This window comes from Lepidochelys kempii, chromosome 5 (assembly GCF_965140285.1).
Source record: "Lepidochelys kempii isolate rLepKem1 chromosome 5, rLepKem1.hap1, whole genome shotgun sequence".
Lineage (NCBI taxonomy): Eukaryota > Metazoa > Chordata > Testudines > Cheloniidae > Lepidochelys > Lepidochelys kempii.
This window is the reverse complement of record NC_136384.1, coordinates 103,376,889-103,399,959: the sequence shown is the minus strand read 5'-3', so window position 1 is coordinate 103,399,959 and position 23,071 is coordinate 103,376,889. Positions and strand designations below refer to the sequence as shown.

At 42.7% G+C, this 23,071-nt stretch overlaps 1 protein-coding gene across 4 annotated transcripts in view; it reads right to left on the bottom strand.

Annotated features, from left to right (window-relative positions):
• The window catches only part of RCL1 (RNA terminal phosphate cyclase like 1), a 57,000-nt gene extending 56,470 nt beyond the window's left edge, over positions 1–530 (bottom strand). For 3 of the 4 annotated variants that reach the window (XM_073345256.2, XM_073345257.1, XM_073345258.2), the window contains exon 1: positions 304–518. In XM_073345256.2, coding sequence (XP_073201357.1) covers positions 304–439 — 136 coding nt within the window. In that variant the 5' untranslated portion in view covers positions 440–518. Of the gene's footprint in view, positions 1–303 lie in introns of all 4 variants that reach the window. The other variant, XM_073345255.1, reaches the window with a different exon arrangement.
• Between the last annotated feature and the right edge of the window lie 22,541 nt (positions 531–23,071).

The following is a 23,071-nucleotide window of genomic DNA, read 5'->3' as shown; positions in this document are numbered from 1 at the left end:
ACAGCGACCCATGCTCCCTGCCTGGAGGAAGAACCCACATCTGCTCCCCCCACCCCAAGCGAGTTATGAACGAAAACAAACCGCACTTCGGATTTAGTGCCTCCTTTAAAAACAACAGCTCCTTCCCCCAACACCGACCCCAGATTCAGATTGTTTCCATCACACAAACCCGTCCCACCCTCCCCCAAATCACTGCCCCGCCCCAAGCCCCCCACTCCCGAAAAAAACCCTCCTCTCCCGCCCAACCCCTCTGCATGCCACCCCCATGCACGCCCTCCCTAGCCCAGGCAAGCCGCCCGCTACCTCTGAGGCCGGGGTTCTCCTCCTTCGCCCGGATCTTGCGGATTTTCACCGGCCTCCCGCTCAGCGTGGACAGCACCAGCCGCTGCCGCAAAAAGTTGCACCCCACGTAGCTGAGAGAGTGCGGCTGGCTCGCCATGCTGCCGCCCGGCCACCCCCTCGGCGCTGCTGCGATCGCGGCGCCGCTGATACCCCGCGGCAGTGCCCAGCGCGCCCACGTGGTTTGGAACAGGAAGACGGAACGCTGAGACATCTGGGTCAAAGGGGAAGGGGGCGGAGCCTCACTCTCTGAGAGGCAGAGGGGCTGAGTTGGAAAGTCCCTGGTGGGGATGAGGCTCAGCGCTGGTAGTGGGCAAGATAACAGCAGCAGTGCGGTGGCAATGACGGGGATAGCAGGACGGGTGTTAGTAGCCAGAACAGCAAGAGCCAGACTGGCAACAGCCCCATACCAGTAATAATACCAGAAGCAACAGCAGCAGGAAAAGCAGTAATCGGAGCAAAAATAGCAACAGCAGTAGTCAGGATGCAGCCGCAGAAGCCATACCAACAGTTAATTTCAGCAGTAGCAATAATCATTAGCGGCAATGGATCAATACTAGTAATAACAGAGAAACAGGCATCGTTGCCACAGTATTAGGAATAAAGGCCCTGATTCAGGAAAGTTCTTAAGCACAGGTTTCAGAGTAGCCGCGGTTTTCGCAAAAAGAACAGGAGGACTTGTGGCACCTTAGAGACTAACCAATTTATTTGAGCATGAGCTTTCGTGGGCTACAGCTTAACTTTGGGCATACCTAAGCACCCTTCCTAAATAGGGATGTTTTCCTGAATCAAGACCAAAAACAGCATAACAATAGTAATAGTAGTAAAAGCACCAATCTGTAGCCATAGTGAACCATCAAATCAGTCAGACGCAACTGCAAAGGCAGGATATGAGAAAAAGCTTAAACTTTGTTTTAATGTATTTAAATCCTTTCTCTGAATTGGTAATAATAAAACAGAATGTACCATTATGTTACATCTTCACAGTAACAAACTAATGTAACTAATAATCAATGCTACATTATTAAGAGTCATTTATCCACATTCTACATTATTATTGCTATTACACATTATGGGTTAGATCTTCTTTTATACTCCCGTGATGGCTACCCAAATCTTGGGTCCAGATACACAGGGAGGGAGGCGCTGTATGCTCACTACTCCCCTTTATTCCCAACATAGGTGGGCAGGCAGGCAGGGATAGAGTGAGCCTTGGCTCTGCTCCTAGTGTGCCAGCCAACAAAGCTAAAACAGGGTGGGACTGTGGTGTAGTATATGTATCATATGACTTCTAAAAACAAACTTTGTATTTGTGGATAATCTAAGTACTATACCCAGATGTACAGACACTCTCTTCTCAACCTGTGTTTTACATAATTTTAACATTCACTTTAATAAAATTGCAGCAAACTACTATCTCCTTGGACAAGAGGCTGGGCAGAAAGGGGACTGTGGCTCCTGAACTACAGTTCCGGGAGTGGTGTAGCGTTCACCACCCCTTATTTGCAGCTGTCCTTGTGGCACAGTCTAACCCTATTAAAAATTATCTAATGGCTGCATAGATCTGAACTTGGGTACTAAGTTTGTAAGGCACTAAGGGTGAGATACTGGGAGGGAATGGCTAGTGTTGCTTGCTTGAACTGCACTCATGACTGTATCTTTAATAGTAATCATGACAAAGATGGTCTTTAGTGGAACTACGTGTCCAGGAAAGTATGGTCACATGAGTAAAAGTTGCAGTATCAAGCCCCTTAATAGTGACATGAGTCTTCTAATATAGGGGAGCAAGTACACTGTCATCACATGGAACCCCCTATCAGTAGCAAAAAGCTAAGCTAAAGTAGACAAAATGCAAAACAAACAGGATCTCAAGTTCTCATCATAAACAGTGAAAGACAAATACACCAGAAGAAGTCCTCCAAGGGGATTATTTTCAGGGCCAACATCACAAACCCTAGCACTGGGTCAGCTTTCAAGGTGCTGCACCTCAATATTGAGGGAATCTCAGTGACCAAGAGGTATATCCTCCTCCAGTTGGTCAGAGAACATGAAGCACACATCATCTTACCTCAGGAAATAAACTCTACTACTGACATTCAACTATCAATTCTTGGTTTGCTGTTGTGTCTTTTCTCCATCATAGGCAACATAGGATGGCATCCTACATCATGGAACATATTCCAGCAACTCCAGTTTAATCATTAGGTCTAAATGATGTAACTGAATGGTAGGCTATAAAAGTGAAAGACATTACACTTATTGGTGTCTATAAATCTCCATCTGCCAACTGACCAACTCCTCTTCTGTCCACCTTCTCAGGACCTTCAGTCTACTGTGACGATTTTAATTCACATTGTTCCCACTGTGGAGTAAGGCTAGAGGAGTGGATGTCAATAGTTGACTTGCAGCTTCTATATGATCCTATTGACTCAAGCAATTAGCCTATATCTGGGGTCTTGAAGGCTTTTACCAATAGGAGAAATTGGTGATGGAGTCAGTTATTTCTTTGATGCACTCCTGTTTATTTACAAACAATGTACATAAAGTCCTGTTGCCCTGAGTACAGCAGGAATCAAAGAGCAGGAGACAGTTTCTTTGCTGACAATTCCAAGCCTCTTTCAGCCAGCACTCTACTATAAAAAATCTCTTTCTAGGCTTTTTCTCGGGACCATGCTCCCAGTGCTTGGTCTGTCTGTCTCCTTGGATTTCTGCTGCTTCTCTGTCAGCTTCTCTGGGAGTTTTTGCTGTTTCTCTTTGCATACACAGGCCTGGTCTACACTGGGGTGGGGGTGGGGGGGATCGATCTAAGTTACACAACTTCAGCTATGTGAATAACTTAGCTGAAGTCAACGTACTTAGATCTACTTACTGTGGTGTCTTCACTGCGATAAGTCAATGGCTGACCCTCTCCCATCAACTCTGCCTCTCTCATCAAAAGAGAGAGAGAGCCTCATTATGAGTACACAAAAGTCGTCCTTAAGGCTTAATTACATTCAAAACAAAACTGACCAACACAAGTGCTCCCCAAACTGCAGAATGTGTTTCAAAAAGGAAGAGTTGGTGGGGCATGTGTTGACTCCCTGAAAGAGCCTGTCTGAGAGAGAATATATGAACAGACAGACACAATGAGATCGCCAAGCATCTGCATTGGAGCCTTTGTGGCAGGTATGGAGTTAAACGAATGATGCAGTATTACAACCACTGAATTGAAAGTGCTCTAGAGGATGAAGAGGCTAAGATTTTATGGGATCTGGCAATTGTCACAGATGGAATGGTGCAGGCAAACAGGCCAGACATAACCATTATAGAAAAGAATTCAAACAAGATCATGCTAATTGATATTGCCATACCAGCAGTCCGAAACATAAAAAAGAAACAAGGAGAGAAAATGGCAAAATATGAAGAACTCTGTCATGAAGAGGAATGAGTATGGAAAACTGGAACAAAGATGATCCTAGTGATTATTGGAGTACTTGGAACAAGCCCTATGGGTATGAATGAGCAGCTCAAGAACACAGGAGTGCAAGACATCACAATCAGTGACCCCCAGAGGACAGCACTCTTAGGCACTGTGAGAATTTAAGGAAAGTCAAAGGAGAATGAGTGCATTTGAGCACGTAAAATGCAGAAATTCTGTCCAGGGTTTATCTACCCAAACCCATGGAGTCAGTTCATGGTCAGGATTCATTGGTGATTTATGGGAGATAAATTTTAGACAGTAGCTTTCTCCTTTTATGCTTAAAGATTTTGTATGTTGTGAAGGCTATCAAAAAAATTCCTATGTTGTAATACTGAGGGATAATAATTAACTACTATTATCCGTAAAATGGAGATAAAATCCTTATGATGCAGGAATGCTATAAAAATTTGTTAATGTTTGTAAGTATCCTGCAGATGAAAATCACTGCGTATGCTAATTACTAACTCCTAATTCCATATCTGACTCCATATGTGTGTGTTTGGTTTACAACTGTGGTGTTTGTATGGTATGTGGCCATAGATGTTAACAATCCTTAGTAGCACTGTCATGTTATGCTGTGTCACTGAATGATTTTATTTCTCTGAAACCCTTCAGCTCTGTATTTATTGGCATGTAAATAATTCAAATCCTAGAGTGAAATGCGGTATAAGGAGCCGGATACTGTCCCAAGGCAAGACGAAACCCACTTCTGGATGCATGTTCCTTCAGGCAGTGCTATCTTTTTAGTAATTTATCATTGGCTGCCTTGCTCTGCTGAAATATTCTTTGAACTGAAGGAAAATTAAACAGAAAAGCCAGCCTGGTTTGGGAGCACTAGTCTAATTCCTGGCCCTGCAGCCAATTTCTTTAGTGGTGCAGGTCCACTTTCTGATGTAACTGAGAGCAGAAGTTGGCCCCTCGTCTTTTGGTCTGCATTGATCAGAGCATGTAATACTGTAGACATAACAGGGTCAATCTTTGTTGTGTGCTTGTGTTTAGAAAAAGCAGTTTCTTGTATCACACAAAAGCAAGCCTGTAGCCAATTAAAGAGCAATACGGATTTCTTTTGAAGGAAAGTCATAACCTGAAGGGCATTAATGGCAATGGGGGGCCCAGAGGACGAGGTGTACCAAGTGGGGTAAAATCAAGGAGGACCCTTAGAGTTCCAACAAAGCAGTGGCCTAGGAGCAGCACTTTGATGCACAATTCTCAGCTCTGCATTGATTTGCTGCATCACCATGGGCTAGTTACTCTGTCTCTGTGTGTTTTGCCTCTGAAATGGACAGATTATTTACTGATTTTATTTATTACGAATTAAAATGGGCACTTCTGTGTGCACTGTAATGTATAAAATGTGTCCACTTCCCAAGTCTCAAGTTGCATCTCCATAACTAAGAACTGTATACAGTTTTTGCTACAGTTAACCAGCAGAAATGGAAAAGACAACTAAACTAACCCCCAGCACATATACCTCACACTAGGCAAATGCTTGAAGAAAGAGATGGGACTTGGCTCATGCACTGAATGGTAACTCTGAGAAATCAGTTCTTGGTTGTGTTGCAGTCACTTTTGTGCTGCTGCTCCACCAGTCGGAGAACACTTCAATCTCTCTGGTCACACGATTACAGACATGAAAGTTGTGATATTACAACAAAAAAACTTCAAAACCAGACTCCAGCGAGAAACTGTTGAATTGGAATTCATTTGCAAATTGGATACAATTAACTTAGGCTTGAATAGAGACTGGGAGTGGCTAAGTCATTATGCCAAGGTAACCTATTTCCCCTTGTTTTCTCCCCCCCCCCCCCCCCACGTTCTTGTTAAACCCTGGATTTGTGCTGGAAATGGCCCACCTTGATTATCATACACATTGTAAGGAGAGTGGTCACTTTAGATAAGCTATTACCAGCAGGAGAGTGGGTTTGTGTGTGGGGGGTGGGGGGTGGGGTGAGAAAACCTGGATTTGTGCTGGAAATGGCCCAACTTGATTATCATACACATTGTAAGGAGAGGTTTCAGAGTAACAGCCGTGTTAGTCTGTATTCGCAAAAAGAAAAGGAGGACTTGTGGCACCTTAGAGACTAACCAATTTATTAGAGCATAAGCTTTCGTGAGCTACAGCTCACTTCCTCAGATGCATATCGTGGAAACTGCAGCAGGCTTTATATATACACAGAGAATATGAAACAATACCTATTCCCACCCCACTGTCCTGCTGGTAATAGCTTATCTAAAGTGATTTCCAGCACAAATCCAGGTTTTCTCACCCTCCACCCCCCCACACAAATTCACTCTCCTGCTGCAGTTTCCACGATATGCATCTGAGGAAGTGAGCTGTAGCTCACGAAAGCTTATGCTCTAATAAATTGGTTAGTCTCTAAGGTGCCACAAGTCCTCCTTTTCTTATTGTAAGGAGAGTGATCACTTTAGATAAGCTATTACCAGCAGGAGAGTGGGGTGGGAGGAGGTATTTTTTCATGCTTTGTGTGTATATAAAAAGAGATTCTACACTTTCCACAGTATGCATCCGATGAAGTGAGCTGTAGCTCACGAAAGCTTATGCTCAAATAAATTGGTTAGTCTCTAAGGTGCCACAAGTACTCCTTTTCTTTTTGCGAATATAGACTAACGCGGCTGTTACTCTGCAACTTCTCTGTGGGAGAGCCATGTATGATTCCTAGTCCTGGGGCCAATTTCTTTTCTCAGTAACACCAGCCCCAGCTCAGAGCTCTTGGCTCTATCAGACCAGCACAGAAAGAGCTGTGATGTCGACTGAGAATGAACCGTACCAGCCACCATATGTTTAAATCTAGGGACAGTCATCTTGAGGGGGTTTCAGCTGATCTCTGCTGGCAGAGTGGCCCCACAGACTTACCTATTTTATAGGAGTATTGTGAGATTTATTTAAAAGTGCTTTAAGAAATTCAGGTGAAAGATGCTGTAAAAGTGAATAGTATCATTCTTTATTTTCCCCACCTGCTTTTCAGTACATAATCACTTTTTTAAATGCTTGTATTAATTTGTTATTATATGGCCTGCGAGAAAGCGTAAGATCGTGTATCTCTTGAAGAGACTATGTTCACTGCAAATCAAACTTCAAGACTCATACTGCCAACTTTTTTCAGGAAGAAGGAAGCAGTTGAAACAATACTTACAATGTAGAATAATACATAGATTGCTGTGATTCGTGTACAAAAATAACAAACATCCCCCCAAACTCCTCTCCTCACTCATTGTCAGGGGCCAGATCAGCTAGGACTAGCTGCTGGACTGCTCCCTGATTGCTAGGCAAGCAATGAGCGCAGCTGCACTGCCTTGGAACTGACAGCCAGTGGCCACAGAACCCTGACTGGTTGCTGGTTTAGCAGCCCTGCTTATAACCTGGCCCCCACAACACATCAGTGGTTGCTCAATGTGTACCTTGTCTCTGTCTCTAGCTCCCTCTGGCTTCAACTCCTAGCTCTGCCTGTGGCTTATGACTCTGGTTGATGCTCTGGCATTTGGCTTCTGTCTCTGGTACTGACTGTTGGCTTGTTTCTGGACTTTGCCCCCCTTGAACCCAGCTCCAAAGAGTATGCTGAACTCTTGTTTCAACCACTAGACCTGACTGTAGCCCAGCTGCCAGCACTCATGAGTGCAGAATGGAACTAGGCACCTTAGAAATATGTTACATAGCTCTCCAATCAGATTTGCAGGCACAATTGTTTCACTTAGAAACCAAACCAATCACCATGGCTAGAGGAGAAGCTTCTTATTGCTTCAGTGGAGTGGAGGAAAAAATTAATGAAGCGGTGTTGCCAACTCTCATGATTTTATCACAAGTCTCATGATATCTAGTGTTTTTCTTAAAGCCCCAGCTCCTGGAATGAACGGATTAGGTGAGAATCTCAGCTTTTATTTTCTAAAATAAGTTTCTACCTGTTGTGGCTTTGGAGAGAAGCTGAGTTTAACCTAGAAGGTCAGAAACCAGAAGGCAAATAAAAAGATCCCTAAGCATATATATATATATATATATATATATAAAGCTATATATATATATATATATATATATATATATATAAAGCCAACCTCGTGGGTTGTATTTTTTTTTTTTTGGAAGCCTGATTCATAATTTGTGAATGCTTAGGGCTGGCAATATTTTCAACCGGAAAAATAGTGCCACCAGAGCAAGACGTAAAGTAGCTCTGTCCACATGGAGCAGAGGAGGTGACACTGCAGTATGAGGAGAAGGGCAGTGCAGAAACAGGAGCTGTAGGGTGGAAGGGGGAGAAGAAGTGGTGTATTCAGAGCATGGATAATGACAAATAAAAAGACAAACTAATTTTGAATAATAGTACTATAATTATTTCCAAAGGGTGCTGGTAATATCATAAATCACAAGAGTGAGGCTTAATTGGTTGATGCAGTCACCAGAACTTCTTGAACTGAATTATGAGACTATCTATATTTATAATTAGAATTTATCATTCACTGTCTATATTTATTTAGGTAGAAAAGTTACTCCTGGAAGTGATATGCTACAAAATGGCTTTACATTGTAGAAGCTGGGAAGAATCTATGAACTAGGTAACGTAACCAATATTAGCTTTCATTTATTATAATAATTATTTATTATTGATTAGTTGTATTGCAGTAGCAATTAGGAGCATCAGTTGTAGAGCGGGACCCCATTGTGCTTGGTGCTGTCCAAACACAGGGGAAGGGGAGAAAGCCCCAGAAAGTTTACAGTTTAAGTCGCTGTTCAATCTATACACTGTTACTATTTTAAGGCCTGACACTGCAACTCTTATTCATGCAGAGATCCAGTGGAGGTCATGGAGACTGCATGAGTGAGAGACTGCTCATGTAAGTAAAGATTGTTAGGGCAGGGCCCTTAGGATGTAATGAGTTAGGGGCAGGATCCATTCTGCACTGCATATTGGTGCAAAATGAGGCAGAATCTCTCTGTAATGGACCATCTGAAAATCTGCCCGGTGTAAGGAGCTCTCAGCTAGCGTAAAGCTGCATCACTGGCTCCAGCATAGGGTGGTATGTCAGGGGACAGTGGAGGTGTATCTCCAGAAGACTGGAGAAGGGCAAACATAATACCTTTCTTTAAAAAAGGAAACACAGAGGACATGGGGAATTATTGGGCATTCAGCCTAACTTTGATACCTGCAAAGATACCGGAACAAATTATTGAACAATCAGTTTTTAAGTATCTGGAGGATAATAGGGTTATAAGGAATAGCCAGCATGGATTTGTGAAGAAATAAATCATGCCAAACCAACCTAATTTCCTTCTTTGACAGGGAAACTGGTCTAGCGGATCGGGGGGGAAGCAGCAGATGTGATATATCTTGGTAGTATTTTTTTTTTCTTTTTTGGTATGGCTTTTGACACAGTCCCACATGACATTCTCAAAGCAAACTAGGGAAATATGGTCTAGATGAAATCACTCTAAGCTGGGCGCCATAGGCGTGCACACGGGGTGTGCCCAAGCACACCCTAATGCAGGGCAGAGTTCTGGGGGGCTGGGGCAGAGGTAGGGCAGCTCTGCACACTGTCTCCGTCCCTCCTCCCAGAGCTGACCCGGTTCCCAGCCCAGGGGAGATGCAGAAGACTGGGCCAACCCTGCAGCCACTCTGCCTATACCCTTGTTCTGTCTGCTCCCTCTACCAGCTCCTGTGGTCTCCCTGGGATTCCCCCTACCATTACTCCCTCTGGGTCTTCTTTCTCTGGAGCTTCTCATGAAGTAAAGTTGTTATTACAAGTTCTTATCTCTGTAATGTATTTAATTTTGATGTATTTATTAAGTGTTTATTAATGCACTATGGGAGTCCCCCTTCAGCCCTCTGTATAAATTGAACCTCTTCTTTCCATATGTTTTGCCCATAGGATTTTCTGCAGCCCTAGGGCAGCCAGCAATAACACCTGCACCTTTGCAATGGGTGAAGGAAGGAGACCATGAGATCCCTATTTATTTATGTGATTTGCAAGAAGTGTTATCATTTCTCAGGGTACCAAATGTGTTTAAATGATATAAGTGCCTTGTAAAATCCCAAAGCAAGCTCATTTTCATTTCTCATATAATAATCTCATATACAGTATACACACATTTTTCATTAATTATATGAGTTGATTTTATTATTAATTATTATTAATTATTATTATTATTAACTAGGTTACTGTTTTTTTTCAGTGTGGAAAAGTGTGCTATTTTACAGGTTGAATGACAGAATGACATAATGCCCCCTACCTCCCACAATGTCCATCACCAAGTCTGATAACTTTGTCAAGTGTCCATTGCGCAACATGGTGGTGCCTAGCCCTGTCCCATTCTTCAGGGGGTCAAGGGGTCCAGGGCAGCCTGGGAGGCTAGTGGGGGGCCTGGCGCTGGCAGCAGCAAGTGACCTGGCCCCAGCCCGCTCTGCTCCACCCCACCGGCTCCCAGTGTTGCTCAGGGGCGGGGGGGGGGGGAGAGGTGGGGGTGTGTGTGCTGGTGCCAGGCCCCCTGCTAAGCCCCCAGGCTGCCTTGGACCCTGTGTCCCCCTGAAGAATGGGACAGGGCTAGGAATCGGATCAGTCTTCCATGTTCCAGGCCTTTTACAAATCTATTCAATACTTTGCAGTCTTACCTGTTACAAGCTGTTCATGTGAAAGAGCCTTTTAGAAACTAGCACATGTAAAAAAACAAACTAAGAAGTAGAATGTCCCAACAGCACCTCGACTCACTCATGATTTTGTACACTGAACAAGAATTGGCTTCGTCAGTTAATTACAATGATGTGATTGAGGAATTTAAGTCCATAACACCTGGTGAGCAATGTCTCATTCTCAGGAAGATGAAGAAACCTTAATCTGTTTTGGTCAATTTGGGTTAGCTCATTATCTGGTTAAAGATAAAGATCATGAAAATTGACTGTATCTTTGTATACGCCTGGTTATCACTACAGCAAAAATTTGGTATTTTGTGTCTCATTTTTTAAGTTTGTATTTTTTAAGTAAAGTTTAGTTGTTAATTTAAAAAAAATAAGTTTAGTAAAGTTTTAGTTTCTTTAGTTTGTTTGATGAATAAAAATAGTGTCCCTTATGACTGAGTATTCAATAAATGTTCACCTTTAAAATAAATAAATAAATAAAATTCCCTGGGCGCACACCCTAATGAAATGTGCTGTGTACGCCTATGGTGGGCACACAACTGGTTGAAAACCGTACTCAAACAGCAGTTATCAACGGCTTGCTGTCAAATTGGGAGGGCGTATCTAGTGGAGCCCTGAAGAGATCAGTCCAAGGTCTGGTACTACTCAGTATTTTCATTACTGACTTGGATGATAGAGTGGAGAGTGTGCTTATAGAATTTGTGGATGACACAATACTGGGAGGGGCTGTAAGCACTTTGAAGGACAGGATTAGAATTCAAAACAACCTTGACAGATTGGATAATTGGTCTGAATTCAACAAGATGAAATTCAGTAAAGACAAATGCAAAGTATTTCACTTAGGAAAGAAAAATCAAATGCACAACTACAAAACGGGGGAACAACAGGCTAGATGGTGGTAATGCTGAAAAAGATCTGAGGGGTTATAAAGGCTCAAAAATGGAATGAGTCCTATTAAGGGGCATATTAAGAGGAATGCTGGATGTAAGACATGGGAGGAAATTGTCCTGCTCTACTTGGCACTGGTGAGGCCTCAGTTGGAGTACTGTGCCCAATTCTGGTGGCCGTACATCAGCAAATATGAGGACAAATTGGAGAGAATCCAGAGGAGAGCAGCAGAAGTGATAAAAGGTTTAGAAAATCTGACCTATGAGAAAAGGTTAAAAAAAACCCTGGGCATGTTTAGTCTTGAAAAGAGAAGACTAAGGGGGACCAGATAAGTCTTCAAATATGTCAAAGGCTATTATAAAGAGGATGGTGCTCTGTTATTGTCCATGTCCAGTGAAGGTAGGACAAGAAGTAATGGGCCTAATCTGCAGCCAGGAAGGTTTAGGTTAGACATTAGGAAAAACTTTCCAACCCTAAGAGTAGTTACGCTCTGGAATAGGCTTCCAAAGCACGTTGTGGAATCTCCATCATTGGAGATTTTTAAGAACAGGTTGTACAAACACCTGTCAGGGATGGTCTAGGTTGACTTGCCACAGTTCGGGGGGGGAGAGGGGTTTGATGACCCCTCTTGGGGTCCCATCCAGCCCTACATTTCTATGATTCTATTTGGGGAGGGCGGGAACAGGGCAGAGCACAGCTGCATTCCGCCAGTTCTCAGCTAGCCTATGATCTCTTTGATGACCTTGGCTGCTGTAACATATGCTTGCCCAGGGCTGGAACTGGGGCCAGAGCAGCTGTGCAGCTTCAGAATCAGAGAGACAGAATCAGAAGCCACAACCCCAACTCCTGCTGTGAGTAAATCTTGTCCCCAGAGAGATTCTAGATCTCGGTGTTATTCTGGTTCATCTCAATCAGTTTATCTGCCCTGTATCACTCGCTTCCTTCATACTAGTCACTGGAACAAAAACTGTAAATGAAATCAGTGTATCTTTAATGTGGTGATTATTTTAACCCTGTACCAGAGTGACAGAGGGAGTGACAGTTTGAAATCAATATACTCCTCCACCCACACTAAAGTTCCAGTACAATTCAGCTTCAGCATGATTCCATAACATGGGTATAACATGGTCTAGTCCTGAAAATAGAGGCAAGACCAACAGCTTTATACCACAGCCTGCTGACAGGGTAAGTAGCATAGGTGGACCCCAGGTGTACCTACATAATTCACATTTCTATGCAGGCCACTCTCACAAATAGATCTTGATCATGTAAAGTGATGAGCATATCTGCAAGGTGCTGAGTGACATCAAGTTGAGTGGTCAAGGGTGCACGTAACTGCAGTGCTAAGCACTTGCAGGATTGATACCATAGTCACTCATTGTTGAACACGACCTTGAGATGAAGTTAACTTTTTGAGTTTATCCTCAGTCATTTACCCAAAATGGCATCAACGGAAAACCTAAGTAACAGGACTCAACTTTTGGTACTTCCTGGCTGATTATTACTCAACACCAGGGATTCTCAAAATGGGGGTCATGACCTGTCAGGGGGTCATGAGGTTATTACATGGCCTGCCCCAGAAACACCCCGGGGCCCTGCCCTCCATGCCAAGCACACTAGATGTAGGCAGGCAGGCTCAGCCCAGCAGGATCCAAGTGTGGAGGGGCTTAGTGTGGGGAGAGCCAGGTGTGTGTTCTGTGTGGAACAATGTGGGTGTCGGAGGCTTGGTGAGGGGTCTGGGTGTGGGAGGGATCTGGATGAACAGGGGCTTTTGAGGGGGAGGGGTTCCAGGTGCAGGGGCAATGGGACTCTGCAAGAGGGTCCAGGTGAAGATGGTTGGGGTTCATCAGGGGGGTCTGGGTGTGGAGGGCTCAGTGTGGAGGTCCGGGTGCTGGCTTTGTGGGGTGTGTGTCTGGGTACTGGCTTGGTGTGGCTCAGTGGGGTGGGGGTCTGGGTGTGGGGGGCTTGTTGGAGTGGTCCAGGTGCAGGTGGGGTGGGGCTTGTTGGGGTGGGACTCAGTGGAGGTTCGGGTTCAGAGAGGCTCCAGATGCAGAGGGTGAGGCTTGTTGGGGTGTGGGCTCAGGTGCAGGGGGCTTGCTGCAGGGGGTGAGGTTTGATGGGGTGATCTGGGTATGAGACCAGTCCAGATGAACAGGGGATGGGCAGATGGGGGAGCAGCTCCCCATACAGTGACCCTTCCCGACACAGTTGAGGAGTGATGGAGGTAGGAAGCACAGGAGTGTGGAGCTTCCTGCAGCCGGAGAGGTTTCTGGGGTGGATCTGACCTAGCCCTGGCTGCTCCTTGCAGGGGAAGAGGAAGTTCCATCCTTCCAGCCCAGCCAGGACTAGCAGCTGCGTAGAAGCCACTGGCCTGGGTGTCCCCAGCTCTCCCCCACAGTGATTTACCTTTCTGCTGGCTGCTTCTGGCACCTGAAATGTTGCAGCTGCACTGCTGGGGAGCAGTGCATGACTGCTCTTGCGGCCTCCCTTTGCTTCCCCGTCAGAAAGTCATTTGTGGGGGACATGAATTCTGCGCATGTGCTGTGGCTCAGAATTCCCCCAGAAGTAAACTAATTTAGGTGGCTCAATGTAGATTTAGCAGCCTTATTTTAGGCACCCAGTTTTAAAACTCTTGGACTTAGTCTTCTAATGTATGTGTGTATATATATATATGTACCATATACATATATAATACATCTGTTTATATTCAAGAAGTATATTTATTTGAATATAAACAGATGTATGGTACTATAACAGCTTTAAATATTTTAATTATCCTTTTCACATTAATTGTTGTGCTCTACAGAAGATTTGAATGCAGCATAAGTGTTCAAAATCAGAACTGTTCTGCATTTTTCAGAATGGGCAGTAGCAACCTATGTGTGTCTTTACAACTTGTTTAGCTGCACACATCTTTATAATGATGAGACCAGTGTTCTACAGTAAATGATCTAAAACAATGAAATAACTCAATTGTGATGTGGAGTGTTTTGGACCACTGTTGTAGAATGTGCTAGTATTTTATTCAGAAGGTTCATTCATGCTTCCTTTCTTCCACTCACACATTTCACTCACCCCATTCTCTGCATACATGTGGTGCTCTTTCTGTCTTTCTCATGCATGCATGCTCTGGCTTTATCTAAACTGGAAATGAATCTATATCTGACATCCATTGTCACAACTCTGATCCTTCTCAAACATGGTTGAACACAATTTTAATGCTGTTTTAGATAAGGTCAAACCAAATTCCACACCTAATGCAGAGACCACCGTGGTTCCTCATTCTAGCAGGGATGATCACACTAAATGCTGACCACAATTTGACCCTATCCACATCAGCAGCCACACTGTGTTTATCAAGTGGACTGATGTCTAATATGACTCAGTTTCTACCATAGATAGGGCTGCTCTCTCATTCTCTCCCCTGTGACCAATGTTAATTTATTTCTTTATGGGAAAGTCCTATAGAATTTAAGAGGGTTCTATAAAAATGTAATAGGATTCTAGAGAAATTATTATAAACACCTACAGAATTTAATGGAGAATATCTTCTCCACAGGTCTTTCTTTAACAGTCCTACAGGAGTATTTAGCAGCATAGAAGATACAGCCCCAAGGGAAGGGGGAATAGGAAGCATTAAACCACCTTTGCACCATCTGGACTCTGGGCTGCCTCAAAGCCAGTGTGGTCCCTAGCATAAATTAGAACAGCCCGAGTGGCTTCTCTAATTTACAGTGGCTTTTTGAGGATCATTTACTGGCAGCTCCCCAGATTGGAAAAGCTCAGAATCTCTGGTGTGCAGAGCACTGCAGTGGTCTCTCCTCCTACTCCTGACACACCCCATTCCAGCCTCACCTCATTGCCAGGAAGTCCCTGATCTATGCTGTGGGGGCATGGGGAAGACAGCATAGGGCTGCATATGGTGGCTGTATACTGCTTTTGCACCAGAGGAATTGTCCCTTGGACAGCTATAACACATTTATGGTCCCCAAATGCTGCTAGAGCAGCATATATAGGGGACAGAGTGGGGGACAGAATTGGCCCCATCATTCTCCATTAAATCCCATGGAATGTTCCCACAAGAGTGCTCTCCCACAGACTGAAACTGACAGGATTTATCAACACTAGAGTTAAAACTGCATTTTCAGTAGCTGTGATTAGCACCCACTGTTGTTAGTACAGCTTCTTTGATTAGTGTGCATACTGCATAGAGATTTTTTTTGTTATGAACCCACCCTGTAAGCTACCTCCAGGAATAACATAATTTGACAGTATGGTTCTCAGAACAGAATCCTGGTCCCCACTAATCAGGAAACTACTGTAACTTCCAGAGAAACCTGGATAGCAACAGCAGTGTAAACAGTGTACCAGAGTTTCAGCCGTGATGTGGAAAGGAACAGCTTATAATGGCTGCTGGAATTGGATGATTATTGAGGCCTGCAGTCTATGCATATCAAGTATTGTAGACTTTACTGCTGTGGTGTATTGAAAACTGTCTCACTTAAAGTGAGAGCTTGTGATTTTAAGAGGTTTCTTGGTCCTTCTGTAGGCTAATGGGTTCAGTAGGGTAGCCTGTAATCTGGGTCTTGTGCAATAAGTGTGCAAATAACTAGCCTACACAAGGTGGTGTGAATTGTGCCTCTCTGTTTTAGAGTGCAACCTGCCTTCTCTCTCTCTGTTTTGGGTTCTTGTGTGTTAGGGTTCTGAATTCTAAGAAATTAATGTTTGGTGCAACTGTCCAGCAAGAGTATTTTATGTTTTTAATCTAACTTCTGTGTATGTACCATGAACATAACTGTCTACAAATGCATTACAAAATGCTTTTAAAAGGCACTTTCATATATTGTAACTGCAAAATGCTTTTTCTTACATATTTAATTTTTCTCAACTTGGTTCCAAAATGTAAGTTTAATATCCTTACAAATCATAAAGTTTCTGAGTGGCTTGTGATCAGCCTAACACCAACTCTGCTTTCCGCTCATCCACTTTGTTGGATGAAAGCTTGAAGTGGGATTTCTGCGGAGTTAATCTTTCCTTTCCCCCCTGTATGCTGGCTCCTGCTAAGAATCATTTTCACCTGTTCAGTCATACATTTGTTATTGAACTGAGTAGAGTTTCAAGTCTATATCCTAAAAGCATCACTGTACACGCACAACAAAGACTCTTATTTTCCTGACAAAGCTCTCTTTGAGGAGGGAAAATCAGTGCCAGAGATATGCTGGCTTCTTACCCAGAGAATCCCTACCAGATAATTGGTGCTAAACCACAAGTGGTAAATGGGTAAATAACAAAATAACAAGTCTTGACTCAGAGACTAGTGCAGTTCGGCTATATAAATAGGGATCTTTAGCACATATTTTGGGCCTAATATGCCACATAGTACCCAGAGCCTTGGTCATCAGGGTCTGACAGCAATGGTTCAGTTGGAGCAAACAAATATGCTGGATGAAGTCTGCATATATACATTACTTCACAAGTATACTCTGTAGCCATTTAGCTCCTCAAGTATATTACAGGTAGAGCTGGCTGAACAATTTTTGAGGGAACATTTTTCCACCGGAAAATGCTGTTTTGTCAAAATAGAAAGGTTTCATAGGAACATCTCCACTTTGACAATTTTCAGACAAAGAATTTCTAGACTCTTCATTTTGACAAGGTTGAAATGTTTTGTTTTGACACCATTTTCTTTCAGTTGGGTTGTACTGACTTTTCTATGGCATTTATATTAATTATAATTTAATATTTTGTTTAACTAAGTTATCTTCCCTGCAGTTTAATTTCTGTGATAGACTTTCTGTTTAAAACAATTGTGCAACATTGCTCTCAAATGTTAATTAGTTAAATTAACTGCCACATTTCATCCCTTGAGGGTTGAACCTTGAGGGTGGTTGCATTTCAGGAACTGCCAACAAGAATACTAATTAATATCAATGCTGATAATGGCTTTTGTGACCTGGATAGCTGTTTACTAGGAACTAGCCCAGGACCTTCTAACTCATTTCTCAAAGGTCACCTTTCATTTTGATGTTTAAAATTGAAGAGAGAAATGCAAAACGCACCCAAAAGTCTGGTTGTAATACAAATTATGTACAGGGTGTTTCTTTACTTTGGATCAAAACACATAACTGAAGCCCTAGCATGGCTTAGGTTGTGCAACATATGGTGTGCACTGTGACAAGTGTCTTATTTGCGTCTCCTTGTCAGGCTATTATGTTAATCAACATACACCTGGAAAGGTATAAGAATAAATTGGTTGTGGAAATGATCTCTTGAATTAGGTTGGAAGGGGACAGAAGAGAATTCAGAGGATTGCCATTTGGGCAGGAATAAGAAAGCAGGTCTTTCTAATATGCAGTTTTAATACTGAAATATAATAATTCATTCCTTAGGTCCTTTATTAACTATCAACAAGACAAATCAATCACACTTTAAGACCATTATCTACAGTTCAGCTGGATTCTGTCCCATCATATAACTGGAGAGTGGGTGAGATAAATGTGACAGGTATTCTGAGAAGCTAAAGAAATTCAAAACAGCCCCTTGTAATGAATGTGCAGTCAGGTGCTATTTCTTAACCCTATTTTCCACTACACTCCATGCAGGGCTATTACTTGAACTCATGTTGAAATAGGAAGGCCAATGTTTGCTACTATTTTGTGTTATCACTAAAGATAGACCCACACATAAATCCATGTACTCCATTTCTTAAGGGGGAATAAAGAACAGAATGGCATTCTCTCTTATGCAAGATTGTGTCATAATATACAAAAATAAAAAGGTCAGTTTCACACATATACATATACACATAATTAAATCAAGGTTGTCATTTGTCTAGCCCAGTGGTTCTTGATCTGTCCAGACTACTGTACCCCTTTCAGGAGTCTGAAGCCTGAGCCCCACTGCCCAGGGCTGACTCCCAAGCCCTGCTGACTGGGGCTCAAGCATATAACTTAACTTTGCGGGGCCCCTGTGGTGTGGGGCCCCAGGGAATTGCCTTGCTTGCCACCTCTAATGCCAGCTCTGCACTTGCGACCCGCCCTAAACCTGTCCTGTGACCTCCCTGGGGGTTGTGACCCCCACGTTGAGAAACACTGATCTAGATGATTTGACGTACCCCCTGGAAGACCTCTGCGTACTCCCAGGGGTACGTGTGCCCCAGTTGAGAACCATTGGCCTATACATTTAATTTAACCTCTCTATTAATAAAATAATAACCTTGAGTATAAAATGTACTGATGTGTATGTAGCACCTCCATGCACGTTTCAGTGAGAAGATAATTCTATTTCTAATGCCTGTGCTGAAGACTTCTATTTACACTAGAAACTTCTGCTGTATCTAAGGCCTTGTCTACACTGGATTTGCCCTGATTCCAGCTGACAGTGACCAGTTAGCTACCTGCGTATCTATATCAATGCAATCCCTATAATAAACTTCTATTTTCACCAAGGGAAGTTACTTTGGCAGGAAATCGGGGTAAGCACCATCAATGCAAATAGAAGCTTTGTCTCTTTTTTACAAGGGGCTTGCAGTGGCAAAGGTGCACCAGTGGCTGGAATTGGATCCAAAATGAAAAAGGACACACCAACATTTTTTTAACATTGACGAGGCACTACTTAGTCCTATAGAATACATATCGTGTGATATCCACACAGGAAGTGATGCCTAAGTTACCCAAAAGATGCTACAAACTTTAGAATTTGCCACATTGACTAAAGCAGAGTTTCCAGTGGCATGTTGACAGATAGAAATCAAATCTTTACATTTGAGAATACAGGAAGTACTGCTACCTTAAATATTATAGAGGGAGTGGAAATAAATGGCTGTAAGCAACACATCTCAAAGAACAACACTTACCAGAAAGGTATGTAACATTTCCCCTCTCAACCCATATGGAAATACTAATAAAGTCTTTCGGTGACTATTTGTGTAATTTCTGAGTCATTTTAAATAAAACAAGAGTTTTTATTTTATCCCTCTTTGGTTCTCTACTCCACTCCCCCTGCTGACCGCTCCTCTTCACTCAATTGCCCTTCTCCTCCTATTCTTTGTCACCAACATGCAGAATTGGGAGTTGAGGTTGTGGAAGGATCTGGAGCTCTCCTTTTGCCTTGGGGCTGAGGGTCGGAGAATGGAGAGGGCCAAGGGTCCTTTTTGTGCTGGGTGTTGGGTGTATGTGGAAATTCTAATTAGCTGACTCAACTGCTACCAGATATTCTACAGACAGCATGAGTGATAGCTGAGAGAAAAAAGAAAAGGAGTACTAGTGGCACCTTAGAGACTAACCAATTTATTTGAGCATAAGCTTTCGTGAGCTATAGCTCACTTTATCGGATGCATTCAGCTCATGGAAGCTTGTGCTCAAATAAATTGGTTAGTCTCTAAGGTGCCACTAGTACTCCTTTTCTTTTTGCGAATACAGACTGACACGGCTGTTACTCTGAAAGCTTAGAGAAAGGAGAAGTAAGTTACTACAACTTTTCTAGGGTACGTGGGAACTAAAAAAGGTGACTGATGAGCGCAGGTGGTGATATTTTTGTAAGGAGCAGCCGGAGAGATCAAATAAACTGTATTTGCGTGGCAGCAGCGGGAAAACAAAAGGAAACACATTGTTGATCAGCTTGCCCATGGGAAATTCTGTGCTGAGGCTTGTTCACATGAAAGGGGAAAAGGAATGCATATTTTCTCACTTTAGATTATTATTTACAAAAGTTTGAAATAGTAAGAACTCCCAGATGTCAAAAGCTGAATTTAAAAACAAAATAACAAACATAGGATGCAAGGGCTGAAGCTGTCATGAAGAATATTCAGTACTATTAGGAGGAAGGACAATAGCATTTAAATTAAAATCCAATTCAAAATTACTTTTTATTTTAGTCATGAAGTGAAATCTCAGTTAAAAACAAATCCAGTTCCAAACTGCTATCCGGGTTTTCAGAACTCTGCAAAGACCTGTCCCAACTCTGATTGCATACCACCTACAGCCTGCCCATTCGTTCTGATATTGGCACCCTGCTCATCACAGCTTGGAATTGCTCCTTCTCTTGCACTGTCCCATCTATAGTATCTCTGCCTCCTTTAAAGCTACTGAGTCCTCTCCTCCATATACATTTTGCCTCAAAACCATCTTTCCCACATCATTGCCCGCAACTTTTAGCCTAATACAGGAATCCAGCATAATTTCAATCTGGATTCAGAATAAACATATATCAGACAGGAATGATGATAAGAGAACATCTACCCTTGGAAACATGGCGCCATGGAATAGAATAAAGAGGGCTATTGGTACCTTGGCAGTAACCCACTTGAATATAAAGACTGTGGGGTCAGATGCTTGGCTGGGGTAAACTGGTATATCTCAACTGAAACTACACCAATTTATCCCAGTTGAGGATCTGGTTCTGAGAAACACTGTCTCACACCATTTGAACAAAATAGTCAGTTCTATTACTAGCAGGCAGAGTAGGAACTATTGAAATGAATGTACTCCTACAATTCCTCTTGTTCAGTACCTGCCCCGATATGCCTAAGAGGCTAGCGCTGAACTCACATGTTTACATGGTTCATTGGGAAGGGAGGAGAAGCAGAAGCTAGTACAATCGCCTGCAAGATACATAATCTGTGGGACTGGATTTTTCTCATTTTGCCACATATTATTAGGCAGCCCACATAAAACAGATAATGGGCTGGATATCTGATACCACAGAGAACTTAGATACAAGAAGAGAGGCTGGAAAATAGAAGAAAGAAGGCTTGTGCCAAACAATTTTATGGTTATCAAAGCCTCAGAAAATGCTCACACAGAGCGACTGCATTTTTAAATGTAGTGTTAGCGACACCTAGTGACCAAAATGTTGTTGAAATCTATGTTAAAGTTATGTTTCATTTAGATTTCATTAAGGGGCAATTTTTCATCTTGAATTGAGGCAACTTGCATGCAAAACTCATTGATATGTTCTTTGGATTTGACTGAATCCTACAAAGATTAAGATATGCAAAGATAAGGCTAAAATCAGCCTTTTCTGAACTTTCTTGCTCCTGAGTAGCACAACACTTGTGATACTTAAGATCATGTTGTGTCTACTTGTTATGTGTAGTACTGAGGATCACCTTTAACCCTGAATGTCCTTGCCTTTCCCGGTTGGAGTTCAATATACCTCAAACATTCCTTTGTTGCCCCTGTCCCTTATAATAGTTCTTGTGAGAGCTTTACTAGGGCCCAGGTTCAAATACCCTTAAGGCTTGTCTATGCTTGAAAATTAATTTGGAGTAAGGTAGGGTGTGAATTTAAAGAGCAATAGCTATTCCAGAATAACTCCATGTGTAGACAAGTCCTTACTCCTCCACAGTCCCTCATGCCCTAAGAAATTAAGACACTCTCTATGAAGATGGCTCTGCTTCCGCTGATCTCCTGAGAGCAGCATGGTTCTCTTTGATCCATAGGAGATGGTGGTGTAACCCCTTTTCATTCTGCTACATTCAAGGCATAAGAACAAAGAAGCAAGTGTAAGGTGGTACATTAGAATGTCTTTGTTTTTAAACACAGAGTTAGAATGCCCAATGGTGCATATAATTTTCTTGATCTGGAACTCTAGGCCTTGCCACGTTTTGAATGGATGATCAGCCTTAAAGAAGCCTCTGGACCCCAGCCATGCTTGATTGAGGACTTGTAAAATGACCTGTCTCAGAATTTAAATAGCCATAGATGTTTAAAGGCAGAGGAGACGTTTAGAGCACCCCAGAGTTTAAATAGTCTCACAGCTTTGATCACATCTAATGTAATCTAGCCTGGCTGTATAGGTATTTCTACCACACTTCTCTCATTGCTTCTGACTGGCTTACAATATTACCTAAATCATATAAACCTGGAGGCTGGGATTTTCAAAGGAACCAAAGAGTTAGGTGCCTAAATTCCATTAAAAATCAATTAAATGTCAGCAGTAGACTGAACATTGATTCTAAAGTCCAGTACCTGCAAACACCTCTGCACCAGCTTAACTTTACTTGTGTGAGTAACCCCACTGATGTATATGTTTGCAGGAAATAGGGCTTATGGTTCTAAAGCTCACAGTTTAGGATGGTGCAAAGCTAGAGAGCACTTTACTGTACCCTGAACTTTTTAAACTGATCAAACTTTTTAGGATGATAAACAAGCAAAACCTCTCATACCAAATTCTACCTTGTTAGTGTGAAATCTCCCACTTGAAACATTCATCCTTAAAACGCACTGGACCAATTTTCTTCAAGCCTGGCTTATACTTATGATTTGCCAAGCATCTACAAAACTATGATCAACAAACAAGCTAAGGGTCTAATCCAAACCTGATGGAAATCAGTAGCAAGATTCCCACTGACTTCCAGACCCTTAGTTCCCCTCATCCCCTGCATTCTCCCAAGCCATTCTTTTGTTATCTACGGACAACGTTTCTGCACATATGGGGAAAAGGGTGTTTTTAAGCACCCAATACATCAGAAACGTTGGCCTAATTTTGGCTCAAACTTTCCCCAAACAATATAATCTCTGGGCAGAGATAAAGCATGGAAAATTTCACCTAAATGTGGTCTGAGAAATTTTTGAGAAAGGGGTGTCAGAAAGGAAACTGGAATTAGAACATAAGAACATCAGAGTGACCATACTGGGTCAGACCAAAGGTCCATCCAGCCCAGTATCCTGTCTTCTGACAGTGGCCAGTGACAGGTACCCCAGAGGGAATGAACAGAACAGGTAATCATCAAGTGATCCAA